Genomic DNA, 15,567 nt, shown 5'->3' with positions numbered 1-15,567 from the left:
CAGAGCAGTCTCCCGGCTCCATGGTTCTTAAGAGACCTGCCTGCACCAGGCACTCTGAAGCCTACCAAGCTACTGAATCTGCAGACAAGATACAGCATCCTGGGAGCTGGAGATCTCAGGACCTGCTGAGTTATTAGTGTCCCAGTGGGTGGTGTAGGGGTGCTGCCTGGTGTTTCAGATAATGCACACACCCTCACGCTCATTTCTTCAGAGAGCTTTTGTTAAAACCCCTATCAAAGGATTTTAAAGAATCAAAGCTCTTACAGGATCAGAGCAAGAGCTCTGTGGATTAATTACAGGTGAAAACATGCTGGAGAGAAGACAGAAGTATGGATTTTGGTTTTGGAAAGGAGAAAGGTTAGCAGACAGGCCTCAGAGGGACTGATGCTAATTGATATTCCCTGTTACAGGGGGTGAATACTGTCAAATGCAAAATCATTCCAGATAGTCCTACTTGAAACCACAGAGCTCTGCAGCAAGCCTGCTCACAGTACTCAACGACCAGCTCATAAAAATAGTGGATTGTCTTCAATGTCTATACATGCAATGCAGCAAATGAGCAGGGATTACCTGTCCTACACTGGCTTCTGAGTGACTAGGAAAGAAGTTGAAGCCACAGTACACAATTATTTGAATGCTTCCACTCCATTGTTAGCAGTAGACAAAAATCACATACAGGCTCAGAACTGGGGACACACCAGGAAACATCACAACATTATTGCATGAGGGTTAGCAGATCTTTACTTTCAGTTCTTTGTACCAGATAAGGTACCCAGAAAGATAAGGAGGATAGGAAGAGGTATGGAAAGCCTTCTGTCATACAGAGCCTAGGTCTTTTCAACACAGAAAGAAGTCTAACTAGACATGTTGGAGGGCCATAGAACAACAAATGGCAGAAGAAAGATAGGCAGAGGAGAACTGCTCATGTTTCTCACAGTCCAAAATGAGAAGCACCCAATGAAACCATGAGGCAGCAGTAGGTCTAAAAGCAAAACAAATAAAAGCTGTTCTTCATGCCCAATGAAAGCATGATGTGATTCACTGCCACAAATGCAGAGGGGAGCAGACTTTCACCAGGACAAAGAAGAGTCTGCATGGGAGTCCAGGGAGTCATGTAAACACAACAAATCACCTAAATCATTGCTTGCTAGAAGCAGAGAGAATAAAGTTGGAAAGTGTTCATCCCATAGCTGCCATAGACTATTCTAATTCCTTGGCAATGTACTGCCTGTCTCAGGTAAAGGCAGTGCTGGACTTTGAAGTGATGCACAGAGCTGCATGTCATTATATTCACAAACACCTTTGGTTTCCAGCTGTTTCTATATTGTTGTTTGCAAATGGAGGAGAGCAGGAGAGAACCAAACTTGGGACATATGGTTATTGGAAGAGGGAAAAAACAAAAACAAAAAAAAAAGGAAACATTTTTGACAAGATACTCACTGAAAGGGTTAAGGCCTTGTCTTTTTCCATTGGGGAAACCACTCAGGCTACCTGTAAAAACCAAGAACCACATTAAAGGCAAAAAATGCCATAGCCTCCCCACTCTCTGCTGCTGAAGAGCAGGTTCAGAGCAGCTCCTCTAAGCCTGCACACAGTAAGCACTCCTTAAGATTCCAATCCAAGAATCAGACTGTGCTTGAGGTGAGAGATGCGCAATACCTAGTGAATGTCATGAAATCCAGAAGTTTGGTGTGGGCAAGAAGCAACAATTACAAGGTTAAACTAGACTGTAGAAGGAAGGAGAAAGGAAAGATGCAAGCAGTGCCATAAAGTTTCCCAAAACAGTTTTTGTTAACAGAAAACAAAACAATGCCATGGAGAAATGGGACAGCCAGAAAAGAGTGAAGGTGTAGGTAATACAGATAGCCCAAGTTTATTAAATCTTTAGCTTGGACCAAACAATCAAATAGGTGCTCAAATCAAAGACCTGAACTCCTACCTGGCAGAACGGCAGGGACAGGCTGCAGAGCTATGGCTGCAGCATGAGGTACAGACATACACACCCTTCACTAGATGGAGCCCGTGACAAGGGCTCACACTTCAGCAGGAAACCTGTTCCTACCATGTGCTGGGTACAGACAGCTCAGAGATTACAGGAGCTCTCAAAAGCATGCCACATCTCCTGCCAGCTGCTTGGCCTGATTTCAGATGAGGGATTAGCTGGAAATGGGAACTCCTGCTCCCAGCCAGAAGCTGTAAGTCTGTTGCCATCCTCCAGCCCAGCCTAAGACTTCTCTTTGATTTGTGCATGCATCTGATCCAACTGCACAGCTTGCTTTGCACATTAAGCACTTTGCACAGCCTGAGCTAAATCACACTTTGGTCTGCAAGAGCAAGATGAGCAGAAGCTTGGAGAGCAGGGGTGAGCCTGGGGAAGCCCTGGGGGATGGGAGGTTGGGCTGCAGGACAGAAACAGAACCACTGGGAAGGAAAAGAGAGGGAGAAAGGAAGGTGGTGGTGGCTGAGTTTGAAATGGCTAGCAAAACACAACCTGTTGGCTTCAGAAAAAGACCATTAATCAGAGAAGCTGTACAAAACACAGAAAGCTTCTTCAAGGGCCCTGAATGCCAGCCTCCTACCGGCCATCTGCCCTGGTGAGATCAGAGGAATCATCACTCACTTTTTTCTGCACCCACATATAAAAAAGCAGAGCACCATTGCCAAGAGGCAGATTCCTCCAGAGCTAATTGAGACTATTCTGGGAGCTGGCAATAAAAACCCAGGGCCTTTACAAGCCGTGGTGGCCAGGCTGGTCTTTCACCCAGGGCCCTGGAGGGCACAGCTGGGCCATGCCTGGCCAGGCTCTGGCTGGCTGCCTGGGTGAGCCAAAATGCATCTGAAAGAACCCAGTGCAGCTAAGCAGTGCATTGCTGTGAATGAGACCTACTTGTCTTTGGAAAGAGTCAGGGAGCTGCAGGTCAGTTGATTGAAAAGGCAGGGAACGTCCCTAAAATGGCAAGGAAGCTCCAAGCTGGGCAGGGCACACCTTTCCATCAACCTGGAATAGTTCTGTGCTTTCCCCATGCCGGGAAACTACCCTGAAGCCCAAAAGACAGAGAGCATTGTCTTCAGCCAGCTGCCTTCAAGATAAACACAGGTCATCCACCCATACCTACAGAAGACAAAACCTTGCCAAGACAACACTGCACCAAGCATAACGTTGACATGAATGAGGGAAAAGTATGGCAGATAACGAGAGCAGGTTACTAACATATACCTGGGAAGCTCTTGGGTGCCATAAGGTTCATAATGCAGAATATTTGCTCAACCTTGCAAGTACACTGTGTTTTGGGTAGCAGTTCTAGCCACACTTGATTAGTCCAGGTGTCCTTCAAAAGGCAAGGCCCCAAGGAAACCCTGGTAGTTTTTTATAGGTAGAAGCAATTCCTCAGACTTACCAAGCAAAGGTTTCACCTTTCATGAGGGCAGGAACACACTACAACAAAGCCTTACCTCTTGTGTTCTCAACACAATGCTGATGTCCTGATTCATGCTAACCATCAGTAACTTTCCTAAAGATTAAAAGCAACAAACTACAGCTCCTCTGTTGAGCTCCAGAGGGGATAATCTGAACAAGGCAAAAATACCCAAGCACTGAACCAGCAGAGCTTGTTTACATTCCAATCTAATTATATTCCAATCTAATTATCTAATTAGATGTACTCTGAATTTCCTTTTTCTTCACACAGCCACTACCTGGTTACAGATTTTATCTCAGACTGTTACCAGCTTTCTATCATTATTGATCCAGAGGCCTTTCCCAGGTGAATGCTCCTTGTTACCTGCTCCCACACAATTGCTTGCACAGCAGTGATGCAGAACAATTTGGATTGGAAGGCAACTTTAAAAGTCATCTAGTCTAACCCCCCTGCATTGAGCAGAGACGTATATAGAGATAGCCTCATTCCTAGAAGCCTCACAAGCACACAGAAAATCAGTTACTTATGCAGACACCAATAAGAAGGATCCCAAACACTACTGAACTAAAACTGCTATTTAGACTGTCCATTATTTGCTCAGCTCCAGTAGAAAGTGATGTACTGTTTAATTACACTCACAGACTTCTTAATTAAGACATTTTGATCCTGTTTCTGGACTGTGCTCTTGGTAGCTGGCTGTTGGCAGAGGCAGTAGAGCTGGGTTCCACCCCAGAAGTCCTCATGGTCTGTGAAGCAGGCCCAACACCTACCATCTGACAAGCTGTTGGATGGCAAAGCAATCACGGGATCTGAACTGGCAGAAGGAAGCTTCCTCCCAGCTGGCAGAGGGACATTTCTTCACTGCTTAATCCCTTAGCTCCTCTTTGGGCAGCCACAAAATGCTGACTTTGTCTTCTGAACTTGGAAGAATATAGAGGTAAAACTCAACTCCAGCATTTTACAGCCAGCACTAGTATAAGCCTACAGTCCTCCTCTCTGAGATCACTGAACTCCAATTAATCTTGAGTCCAGTAACTTTCCAGCAAAGCTTTAAAACGCATGTCCACCTTCTCTCAAGAATCCTGCCTTTGGACTAACAGAGAGGGTTAAATTTGTTCTTTGATCACAGATGGCTCTCCCCTTAGCCCAGGTTGTGCAGACTGCACTGATGAATGTTAACATTTAACAGGCAGTAAATCAGTCTGTTTTCCTTCCACAATTCCTCAAACAGACAATCTTAGATCAAATGATGGCAAAGACTCCTTCTGGCATACTTTGAGCTACAAGCCCTCTCATGTCTCTTCTGCCCCAATTTAAGAAATCATTTGCAGGGTTGTGCAAGTCCTCAAAGACTGCCTCTATGTGCCTAGTCCATTCTGAGATTGAGGAATGGCATTGTTCCATCCCCTGACAGAAACACATCTGGATTAAGCAAGTGTTTGCAAGAACTATGCAAAGTGGCCACTAGACCTAGCAGTTTTACTAGTAACTTTCTAGGTCACTGTGCTGGTTTTGGCTGGGATAGAGTTAATTTTCTTCACAGTACCTAGTATGAGGCCATGCTTTGGATTTGTGATGAAAACAGGGTTGAGTAACTCAGGGATGTTTATGACTGCTGAGCAGTGCATAGACACAATCAGAGCCTTTTCTGCCTTGCTTACCACACCACCAATGAGTAGCCTGTGAAGGGGTCAGGTGTCCCAAGTAAACAAAGGGATATTCCACACGATATGAGGTCATGCTCAGCATATAAAGCTGGGGGAAGAAGGAAGGAAGGAGGTGTGGACATTTGGAATGATGGTGTTTGTCTTTCCAAGTCACCAATACATGTGATGGAGCTATTCTTTCCTGGAGATGGCTGAACACCTGCCTGCTGATGGGAAGCAGTGAATGAATTCCTTGTTTTGCTTTGCTTCTATGCACAGCTTTTGCTTTTACCTATTGAACTCCCTATCTCTTGCTTCTGGTCCTCTCCCCCATTCCACAGAAGTAGCGAGTAGCTCTGTGGAGCTTAGTTGCCAGAGGGGGTTAAACCGTAACAGTCCTGCTTGGCACCCAACATGGGGCTCAAAGGGTTTGAGATAACAACAGATTTGACTGGAGCATACTAGATTGAATTTCCAGCTCTTATTGCCTGTTGACTGGTTCTTCTGCTTGCCATGGGGCTTGCTTGCCTCACTGTGTGCTAGAGTCTAGTGTTCATTAGTGCTGCTTTTAGCTTTCACTGCTGTGCAGCTGATCATCTGACTCTGACGTACCTGGGAATATTTTGATAACAGCACTGATGAGGTGTCTGGGCTGGCAAACAGCCAAGGCATTGCTGCTTCTGCGCTGCTGTACTGGCCAGGCTGGAACTCCAGTGTGAACTCCAGTTGTGACCTGTGCATGAGTCCACATGGGAGCAGAGGATCCCAAGGCATCTGCGGCCGTGAATGAGTTCACAGCACAGCAGGTATATCGTGAAGCATCTGTGGCTGGGGTTATGTCTGTGCCACAGCAAGTATACCTCTGATTGTGCTGTGGTCCAAAGGTAAGGTACACACCTTGAAGCATCAGTGACTGTGCACAAAGTCATGCTGGAGCACCTTAAAATGTATGGCCACGGATAAGGCAGGTATGCCTGAGGAGGGACTTTAGCCATGAGTAAGGCCATGTTGGAGCAGGTTCTGTTCTGAAGGGACTGTGGTTGTGGGTAATGCCACACCAGAGCAGGTATATCTCTGAAGGCATTCTAACCCATGGATAAGGCCATGCTGGAAGAGGTGCACCTCAAAGCTAGAGGGGCTGTGGATAAGCCTGTGCTGCAGCACATACACCCATGAGAAGAATATGGCTCACCGATAAGGCTCCACTTGGAGCAGGTGCACCCATAAGGGATCGCAGACTGTGGACAAATCCAAGCTGGAGCAGGCACAAAGGCAGGAATTCATTGCAATACTAAACCAAATGGTCTAGTCCAAAGGGACCAGGTGTGGAGACTGTAATGGAAAGATCTTTAAATTGTTGTAAGCTGTGACTTGAGTTGCATATTATGGGAATTACTAATGCAGGAACCACCCAAATGAATGGAGAGGAGGAATTATAAGATGCAATACAAGTGCTGACCTGAACTGGCTTTACTGCCTAGTGACTCCATGCACACCATTTCTCCTGTCCTGAGTGACCACCATAACAGAAAGAGCCCAAGGTGAGGGACTAAAAAGGCCTTTTTATGGACATTTGATACAGACTAAGGAAATATTATCTGTGTATTATATCAACAGATGGGACACAGGGTGGTGGTTAATGAGGTTTTGTTGGATGGTGTGATACCTGAGCATGATGTAAATGCAGTGGAATAAGGGGTAGGGAATGTACTGATTTTGGCTAGGATAGAGTTGCTTTTCTTCACAGTAGCTAACATGGGGCTGTGCCTTGGATTTGTGCTGGAAACAAAGGTTGATAATACAGAGATGTTTCTGCTACTACTGAGCAGTGCTTAGACACAATCAAGGCCTTTTATGCTTCTCTTACCACCCTACAAGTGAGTAGGCTGTAGGCGCACAAGAATTTGGGAGGGGACACAGCTGGGACACCTGACCCCAAATGCAGACAGAGATATTCCATATATGATGTCTTGTTCAGCATATAAAGCTACGGGAAGAAGGGAGAAGGTGTGGACATTGGGAATGGTGTTTGCCTTCCCAAGTAAACACAACACCTGATGGAGCCCTGCTTGCCTGGAGATGGCTGAACACCTGCCTGCTGATGGGAAGCAGTGAATGAATTCCTTGCTTTGCTTTGCTTGCACGCACAGCTTTTGCTTTACCTGTTAAACTGTCGTTATCTCAACCCACAAGTGTTCTCACTTTTGCTCTTCTAATCCTCTCCCCCACCCCACTGAAGGGAGTCAGTGAGTGGCTGTGTTGTCTACAAGAGTTAAACCACAACAGTCATCATAAAGATGAAAAGAGTAAGGCTTGCTGGAGGACTAGACAGATGTTTTCCTCACTGGCTGGCAACACCCACATAGTAGGTTACCACAGGCATCAAGAACCTGCTGAGGAGGGAAAGACAGAACTATGCATCTCAGACAGACTTTATCTTAAGCTGCAGAGAGCTCAGGTTCAGGTTTATCCTTATGAATATCCCAGCTGAATCCTGTCTAGTGCTCAAGAGGCAATACAAGTGTGAATTTACCTATGCCCTCTGACTCCTTCAAGCAACACTTTCCACATTTGGATGGAAGTGGCCACAAGAACAACAATACCACCACAAAACAACAAAAAAAGCAAAACTATGTAGAAGCCTTTACATGTACTTTGTTTTCCTCAGCATCTCAAACCCTGCAAAATTTGTATTAAATTGTACTTTCAAAATCATTACGAGTGCTCAGCTTGCCTAGCAGGAGGCACACTCACCTGGAATGATGACTCACTTCACTTTAGTTCTTATGCTGCTGGATATTCAACTAGGATTTGGAACATCTGAGCAAATTCATTTGTAATGAAGTATATCAAAGGGAAATTATGACCTTTCCTTCCCTCCCTCCAACCCTTCCTCATACCATACAGACCAGAAAAATCCTTTCTAGCAAACCTCTGTTGAAACAGAAACATTTCTATCAAAATTTTTGGTTTCACCTGACTGGCAAAAGTATGTCATCAAAAAGGCTCGCAACTAGCTCTTGGCTTGGACCCATAGTGACCTCAGCCCCTGCAGATGTTTGGAGGCCACAGTACAGAAAAAGAAACAAAGAGCAAATACGTGACCTGCATGCACCCATGACCAGGATAAGAGAAATCTGGAGAAGAGGTAAGCTACTGGTTATTTCTTAATGTGGAAGTTCTTCTGAATACAAAGCAGAGCAAATATATCATCTACTACCTCACAAATTCATGACTTCTTACACAAGACCCATCACAAATTTGCATACTGCACCTCTAGAGCAGTCTCCCTCAGTTCTTTCCTGCGTGTTCATACCTGCTCCCTGCACTCTCTCCTCTATTGTTTTTTAGCCCTCTTCATCCTTTAGCTCCCCTTGGTCCTCCTGCCACATAACTTACCCATTGATCTTTGATTCTCAAAGCCTCTCAAGCCTTTAGTAGTTATGGGGAGCTGTATGATAAAACAAGGTCAGAGCCCCTTTTTGCACACACCCTGTCCTCATACAATGGAAGAAACCATGAAAGGTCAAGGTTGTGTTCTCAGCAAATAGTTGGGCAGTCAGGCACTCATAGCAATGCCTCACTGCTTTCTTTTCCCTTCACATGGGCTCAGAGAGTCACATTTTATTCCTTCTCTCCTTTTTTTTTTTTTTTCCCATAAACTAAATTTTGAACAGTCGGTTGGCCAAGGCAGCAGATTCCAGAGAGTCTTATTCCAGGCCAAATAGCAATAAAACTCATTTGGCATATTTGTCTTGTAGGGAAAGTAATAAAATTAAGGAATAAGGTTGCTATTTTGGTATGTCATTCCTCAGCAAGGTACTGATGACTAAGAAAAAAAAAAAACCTCCACTGTGCTAGGGAAGCTGATTGCTTCTCACAGCTGACAAGTCATGCAATGTGCTTATTATGGTAACAAAAAATACTTGAGAAGCAACTAGAAGAGGCAACAGCCCAACACTCAAATGCACTGACTCCCTTTCCCACTCATGTCAGACCTGAGGAAAGAACCAAGGACAGGTTAAGAGGGGAGAAATCAAGCTCCCCACTCTTCCCAACTGGCATAATGGTTATAACAAGAGCTATTTGCACAGCCAAACACCTGCACAGGAAATTTAGACCCCTAGAATCTCCCTGTTGGCCTTCTCCTGCCAAGCAACTCTGCCTGCAGTCGAATATGGCTGATAATTATTGAACTTGGGTTGAGCAGTTTCAATTACTAAAATTTCCAAAACCATCACTTTAGTCCATGTCCTAGCAGAAGATGAGGTGAGGATGAAAGAGAGAGAAAAGGAAGGAGGGTGAGCTGGCTGCTCAGGTTCTAATAAGAAATGAAAATAATATGTTATTGTTATGCCCTGTTTCTCCCACAATCTTAAGTGCAATTTAACTCTATAAAGGGGCAATAAGAACCTTGCACTTTAAGTTGCTCCCTCTGTGTTATCCACTTTCCTGCATGCTGGATTTAGCAACGGAAATAAATATTATTTCTGTTAGCCAGCAGGGTCTCTGAAGAAGGACTGGGTCTGGCTCATACATCATCCAGACTACATGGTTGAGAGAACAGAATATTGTTAGCAGTGTAGTGCTCAGGACAGACCTGATCTGAACTACGGTTTCAAAGAATATCTATAGTACAAGCAGGGTTCTGGGCAAGGCTCATCCTCTTTGCCTTGTTCCTGCACAGGGCTTAGCTAAATGGTCTGTGACAAGGGATATAAGACAGAGCCATAACATGAATAATGAACTACATTTGCATGGCAGGGTATTAATTACACTCATTCTCAAACAAACTGTGGCACTTTTGAATCACGTGTGAGTTTGCTGTAACTCCATGTTGGTCTTGTATTTACATGCAGCAGGGAAGGAAAAGCACTCACCTCCTTCCTTGCTGACTCCCAAGCACCCCTTCAGCTCCTGAAGTGAGATTGACTTGTCTTTGTTGAGGTCACAGTAGTCAGTGAACCGCCGGGCACATTTCTTGGGCTTGGCTTTCTTCTTGACATAACGCTTGAAAGGCTTCAGCTCCCGCTTGTTGATGTCATTGCTGCTGTTGTTGTCCAGCTGACTGAAGTACCAGTGCACCACTCGCTCCTCCAGTGTGTGGCTGGGGTCTGGCTCAGAGAATCTGGAAGAGAGGAAGCACAGGCCCCTGACAAGTGGCTGCTCTCACCACCACCATCAAGCATACGCTGAGGAAGCAGAGCTGCTCACCCAGCCAGACATGCACTATGCCATATTTGAATCAGGCAAGATGTGCAGGTCTTACAATCTCCTCCTTCCAGCTGGGCTCTTTTGAGAGAGATGAACCTTTTCTTTAAATGTCCTTTAGCATTAACCAGTGGTACCAGAGATTCCTGGAGACTGATGCCCTCAGCAGGTCCTCACACCATTTGCTGAAACTCTGCCTAATCCTAGAAGGATCTCCGGTTAGAGGGCAAGAGGCAATCTCCATGGTTCTTTAGACCCTTGGACTCCCATTCAAGTTACCATCAGGAGAACCACTTAGCTGTCATGGTAGTTTGCAACAGCAACATCTAAACTTCAGAAAGGAAACAAATTCATTTAATGCAAGACACATTCATGATTTGAAAATGTCCATGACAAGATGCAACGTTCCTGCCGTATCAGTTTATGTGATCTGAACTCCTGTGCCTCATTTTCATCATGTTTAATGCTTTTCACATGGTTGATTTATACACAAGAATTCCACAGCAGACAAGCACCACAAATCCATTAAGAGCAATACTACAAAACTGGCAGCTTCAATATGTTTCATTTCTTACTCACTGTGACATTACAAGTTTGGCATTATTTGGCTCACATTCTCTTTCTGTGGGCAACAACAAGCAATCTCAGAGAGGAGAAGAGGGGCAGAAGGAAAAGCAATACTTAAGATTCACAGATACAAGATGCTGGCATTCGACATCAAGCCACCACTGTACAGGCACTGTTGTGGTGTAACACTTACATATCTGGTCCTCTGCAGCAGTGGTTAGGGCTTATTCCTCAGGGATACAGGGAACCAGGAAAGAAATTCTAAGGGATTCCTTAAAATTTCCTCTAACTTAGTCTTTCTTCTCTCCATGTAGTGACTGTGCCAACAGGGAAAGCTGAAATGGTGCTGAAATGAGGCTGAGACTTAAGCTTTTTTCCTCCCAAGAATAAAGCATTTCAGTACATGGAAATTAGTAGATAGTTAGTTAGGCACACTACACTGGCATTGGTTGGTCTGACTTATTCCAGGAGACACCTCCAGCTGCTAATTCCTTCCCCAGCAGTCAGAGAGGGATAGCTGCGTGCTGCCACTAGCCAGATTCTGGTGTGAATTTGGGGCGCTCTAGCTGATGGGGAAATACAAACCCAGGTACCTTACAAAATGCATTTTAAGACTGTCACAAACCTCGTTTCAGAAACAGGTAGGATATATATTTAATGATTACAGAACAGGTCTTTGTTGGGAATTAAAAGGGAGAAAATTCTTTTGACCAGTTTTGCCTCTAAAATACAGCTACAGAGCCTGAAAAATAAGAAAAAAAAAAACCTACTCCTTCCATCATGGTACTTTAAATCACTAGTAAGGAGGAGTCTGCAACATTCAAAGAGAAAGCACTGGAGTTTAGGTGGAGACCTGAGATCCAAATTAACTTTCTCTAATAGCTTTTAGAAATGAGAACACAATTTAGAACGGTAGCTCCTATACGGAGACATCTGGATCCTCAAAATCAGTAAACACACACAGTAGGGAGAGGCAAATAAACCATGCAGTATTTTCCCCAATGTTTTATTTGAAACTATCTCCTCCATAATTTAATTCTCAGCTGAAAAAAAGCCTGGCATTCAGTCACAGCATCTGGTCAGTGTACAAACTGGTCCCAGATAAATACTGTGAGGAAGGAAGAAGAGGTTGGGAGTATGTTTGGCTTACTATGGGGAGCCAAAATACAAGGCCATCCTGGAGCCACCTGTGGACAAGCAGAAACTGTAAAAATCTCCCCAGGAAGCTAAGGGAGTGCCCAGATTTTCAGAGCCTTGAAACTGAATGTGAAGACCAGGGTGACAGGAGAGAATAAAAACACATCCTGTGGCTTGTTTTTATGACATTTATGAACGCAGCCAGTGGCCTCTGCCTTTTGGAAATGAGCTGGCTATCATTTGAAGGCTAGAGTGTTTCCAACAGCCACAGGGAATTTCTGTATTGTAAGGGAAATTATTCTACTTTTGCTGAGATAGAAGAATAAAACCCAATATTTTTACATGCGAGACTCTCCTTGTCTACACCTTGGCCAGCCCCTAGTTTCCTGAAGGCCCACAGCTGGAGAGGCAGAACTGGAGAAAATAACAGAGCATCTTAGAACCAACAGCAGGAAGACAGACAGGGGCACAAATTTCTCTCTACCTGCTGCAGTGACACTTAGGAGGACCTAAAAGTGCCACTTTTTCAGAGGCACACAAAGGAGAAGGTCTTAAGAGTTACCAAGAGAGACTACATAAGTTTTGTTCAGCACTTCCATAAAGAAAATCAGAGAAATCCACTGGCTAATACAAATACATTGACTCATGAGGTGACAATATATCCATTTTTGCCATTACAAACATGAGAGCCCATGTTGAAAACTGCAGCATGCTGATGAAGCTAAAAGGAGTTAGTTTAAACTATTGTAGGAGGAAGGAAGATATTGCCATTTTGGAGTTTTTTTTCACTTCCTGTTGGCTGGCTTAGTGGGACTGCAGTTCCTGAGCTGGTTGCCTGCCCCTTGTGATGATCATCCATCCAGAATCCCAGAAGAAGGTGGTTCCACATCACCTCAGCACAGCCAAATCTCCCTGGCTTGTGAAATTACATGATGTACTAAAGAAGGCTGAGGTTACACCACCATACCCAACCATCCTGACTGACAGCTACCCAGGCAAGACACTTAAGCACCATCCATAAAACGTGAATTGATGCAGTTTCACAGCACTGCTAAGCCACCTAGCTTTGGTGATGTGCCATGACAACAACCATACCTGCTGGGTCAGCTGAAATCAATCTGGGGGCACTACTTGTGCTGCAAGCACAGGCTTGGGAGTATCCCAGGTGAATTTCCCTCTGTTACCTCTCCATAGCTGTTGCAAGAGAAATACACCAGCCTTCAAATGCAAACTTCATTTCTTGGCCGCCTTCTCTACTTATTTGGACCATAAAGGAGTCAGAAAGACCAAGAGAGAACAAAGCTGCTTTGTACATTCTCAATTGCCAGCACAGAAAAACATATCTAGTCACATAAAAATCCACTGAATTCCAGTCTCTCACTCCAATGCTGTTGCAGTTCTGTAAGACCTGGTAAAGACAGACATTACCAAATGCAGACAGCCTTCTCAGTCTCCATGTGATGACTACATGACAGCTGCACTTGCTTTTCTTCCTAAATTGTTCCTCTTTGGCAAAACAATCAGTTGTCAAGAACGAGTGCTGGGTAAAGCAAGGAGCTTTGTGCAAGTGGATTTTCCAAATATGATCTGCTCTTGCTGGATTGCTTCCATACAGAAGCCAGCAAGTTTGGCTCCTTCATGCAGCATAAGCCCACCCACAGCCTAACAATGAAGAGAAGCATGGACTGTCATTAACAGCCTAGGACAGGGAACTGCCCTCTCAGCTTTCCTATGCATTTATTGCTATCGAGCATATAGTGTGCTCTAATTAGGCTTTTGCTCCTCCTCCTGTATAACACGCTATTAGCTCCCTCATAGGAGGAGGATATTTTCCTAGGTGGCTTGTGCTTGGAGGTATGTGAGTTTAGATGCTGCTACTCTTAACAATACTATTTTCCAGTCAAGACACACGTCCACAGAACACTTTCATATCATCTGGTGTAACTGGGGTACAGGTACAGAGAGGCTGTGAAAAGAAACATGGACCTGCACTTCTGCAGCTGCACTGAATTCTGGAGCAGAGAGAGAAGAATATGCCAATATATCGAAGAGACATCTTGAATGTGCACTTTGCATGCAGTCTGTAATGCTTTCCAGCTCTGGAGGCTCCACACAAGAAAGGAGGTAACACGGTGGGAAGGAGCAGGGAAGAAAGGGAGGTATATAGGGAAAACTATACAAAAGTAGCAAATGTCAGACAATACTCACATACAGAACCATGTACAGTGTGCAATCCCATTATCCTGTACAAAACTGTGCCATCAAAGTGTAATATATATATCACTAAATTTTACTAAGTGAACTGTCCATTGGTCCTGGAACATTTGGAGGGTTGCAGTGGATGCTCATTTGTTTGAGGACCTTACAGAATCACAGAATTAACCAGGCTGGAAAAGTCCTTCAAGATCACCTAGTCCAACCTATCACCCAACACCATCTAATCAACTAAACCATGGCACTAAGTGCCTCATCCAGAATTATTTTAAACACTTCCAGGGATGGTGACTCCACCACCTCCCTGGGCAGCCCATTCCAATGGCCAATCACTCTTTCTGTGAAGAATTTCTTCCTAACATCCAGCCTAAACCTCCCAGGCTGCACCTTGAGACTGCATCCTCCTCTTCTGTCACTGGTTGCCTACTCTTTTGTAATACAAGCATTACGTAGCAGCAACAGCAGCTGAAGCAGGAGAAGGGCAGGGGAGTAAGGCCAGCCTAACATCACCTAACTGGATTGCAAACTATAAAACTATACAAAACTATATAGACTATAAAACAAAAGGAGCTATTCCAGGATGAAAGAACACTAATGCACAAGAAGCTGCCAGCAGATTAGAAAGAAAATTTAAAAATCAGTCCAGCTTCTAGTCCTACCACACAAGGTATGTTTGTGGTCAAGGTTAAAGTTGTGGGTTTCTGTGATTTGAAAATACTTTGCAAGGATGCACACCTTGCTTGGTGCTGCTGCTGAATAAAAAACAGATGACAGTGAAACTAAAGAAGGACTGATCTTGCCAGTCAACACCAATGACAGCACTGACCACGTTCATCAAGGTGACTACAGGGAGTGGTGGAAAGTGATGATTTAAATTGAGGTAAATTCAGAATTGTTCTTGTTCTGCTTCCATTTCTTACTTGTTTTGTTGCACTCTGCAGTCATGCTCTAAAGACTGTAACAGTGGAGCATGGCTTGAACCAAAGAGGGTTGCTCTAACAGAATTGTAAAAGGATCCTTATTTGTTTTATCATTCTTCCTTTCCTGTAACCAAAGAATAAAGAAGACAAAAAAACTATGCTATGTTCAGACAATAGAAAAGTGTACTACATGGTCCAAATTGATTACAAAGAATATATAGTTCCTCTACAGTTAGAGCTTAAGTTATCTTCCTATTACAGGCTCAGTCTCTTCCTCTCCTCCAGCTGCATATGAAATATTATTCTGAATGCTTTTCTGAAGATTGTGGGATAAATCATTTAAAAGGTGTGAAAATCACCTCTCTTTACTGTTCCAACATCCTCCTCTTACATGAACTCTCCCCTATTTTTAATTAGGCTAGAATTTCCATAGGAGCACAAAGAAGTTGGCAT

At 44.2% G+C, this 15,567-nt stretch overlaps 1 protein-coding gene across 1 annotated transcript in view; it reads right to left on the bottom strand.

Annotated features, from left to right (window-relative positions):
* Positions 1-680: 680 nt before the first annotated feature.
* The window catches only part of SMOC1 (SPARC related modular calcium binding 1), a 93,642-nt gene continuing 78,755 nt past the window's right edge, over positions 681-15,567 (bottom strand). The window contains exons 11-13 of the mRNA XM_054400217.1: positions 9,946-10,193; positions 1,421-1,491; positions 681-686 (exon numbers count right to left, since the gene is read on the bottom strand). Of these exons, the coding sequence (XP_054256192.1) occupies positions 681-686; positions 1,421-1,491; positions 9,946-10,193 (325 nt within the window). The remainder of the gene's footprint in view (positions 687-1,420; positions 1,492-9,945; positions 10,194-15,567) is intronic.

The sequence above is a fragment of the Indicator indicator genome, chromosome 4 (genome assembly GCF_027791375.1).
Source record: "Indicator indicator isolate 239-I01 chromosome 4, UM_Iind_1.1, whole genome shotgun sequence".
In the NCBI taxonomy this organism is placed as follows: Eukaryota; Metazoa; Chordata; class Aves; order Piciformes; family Indicatoridae; genus Indicator; species Indicator indicator.
This window is presented reverse-complemented; position numbering and strand designations above follow the sequence as displayed.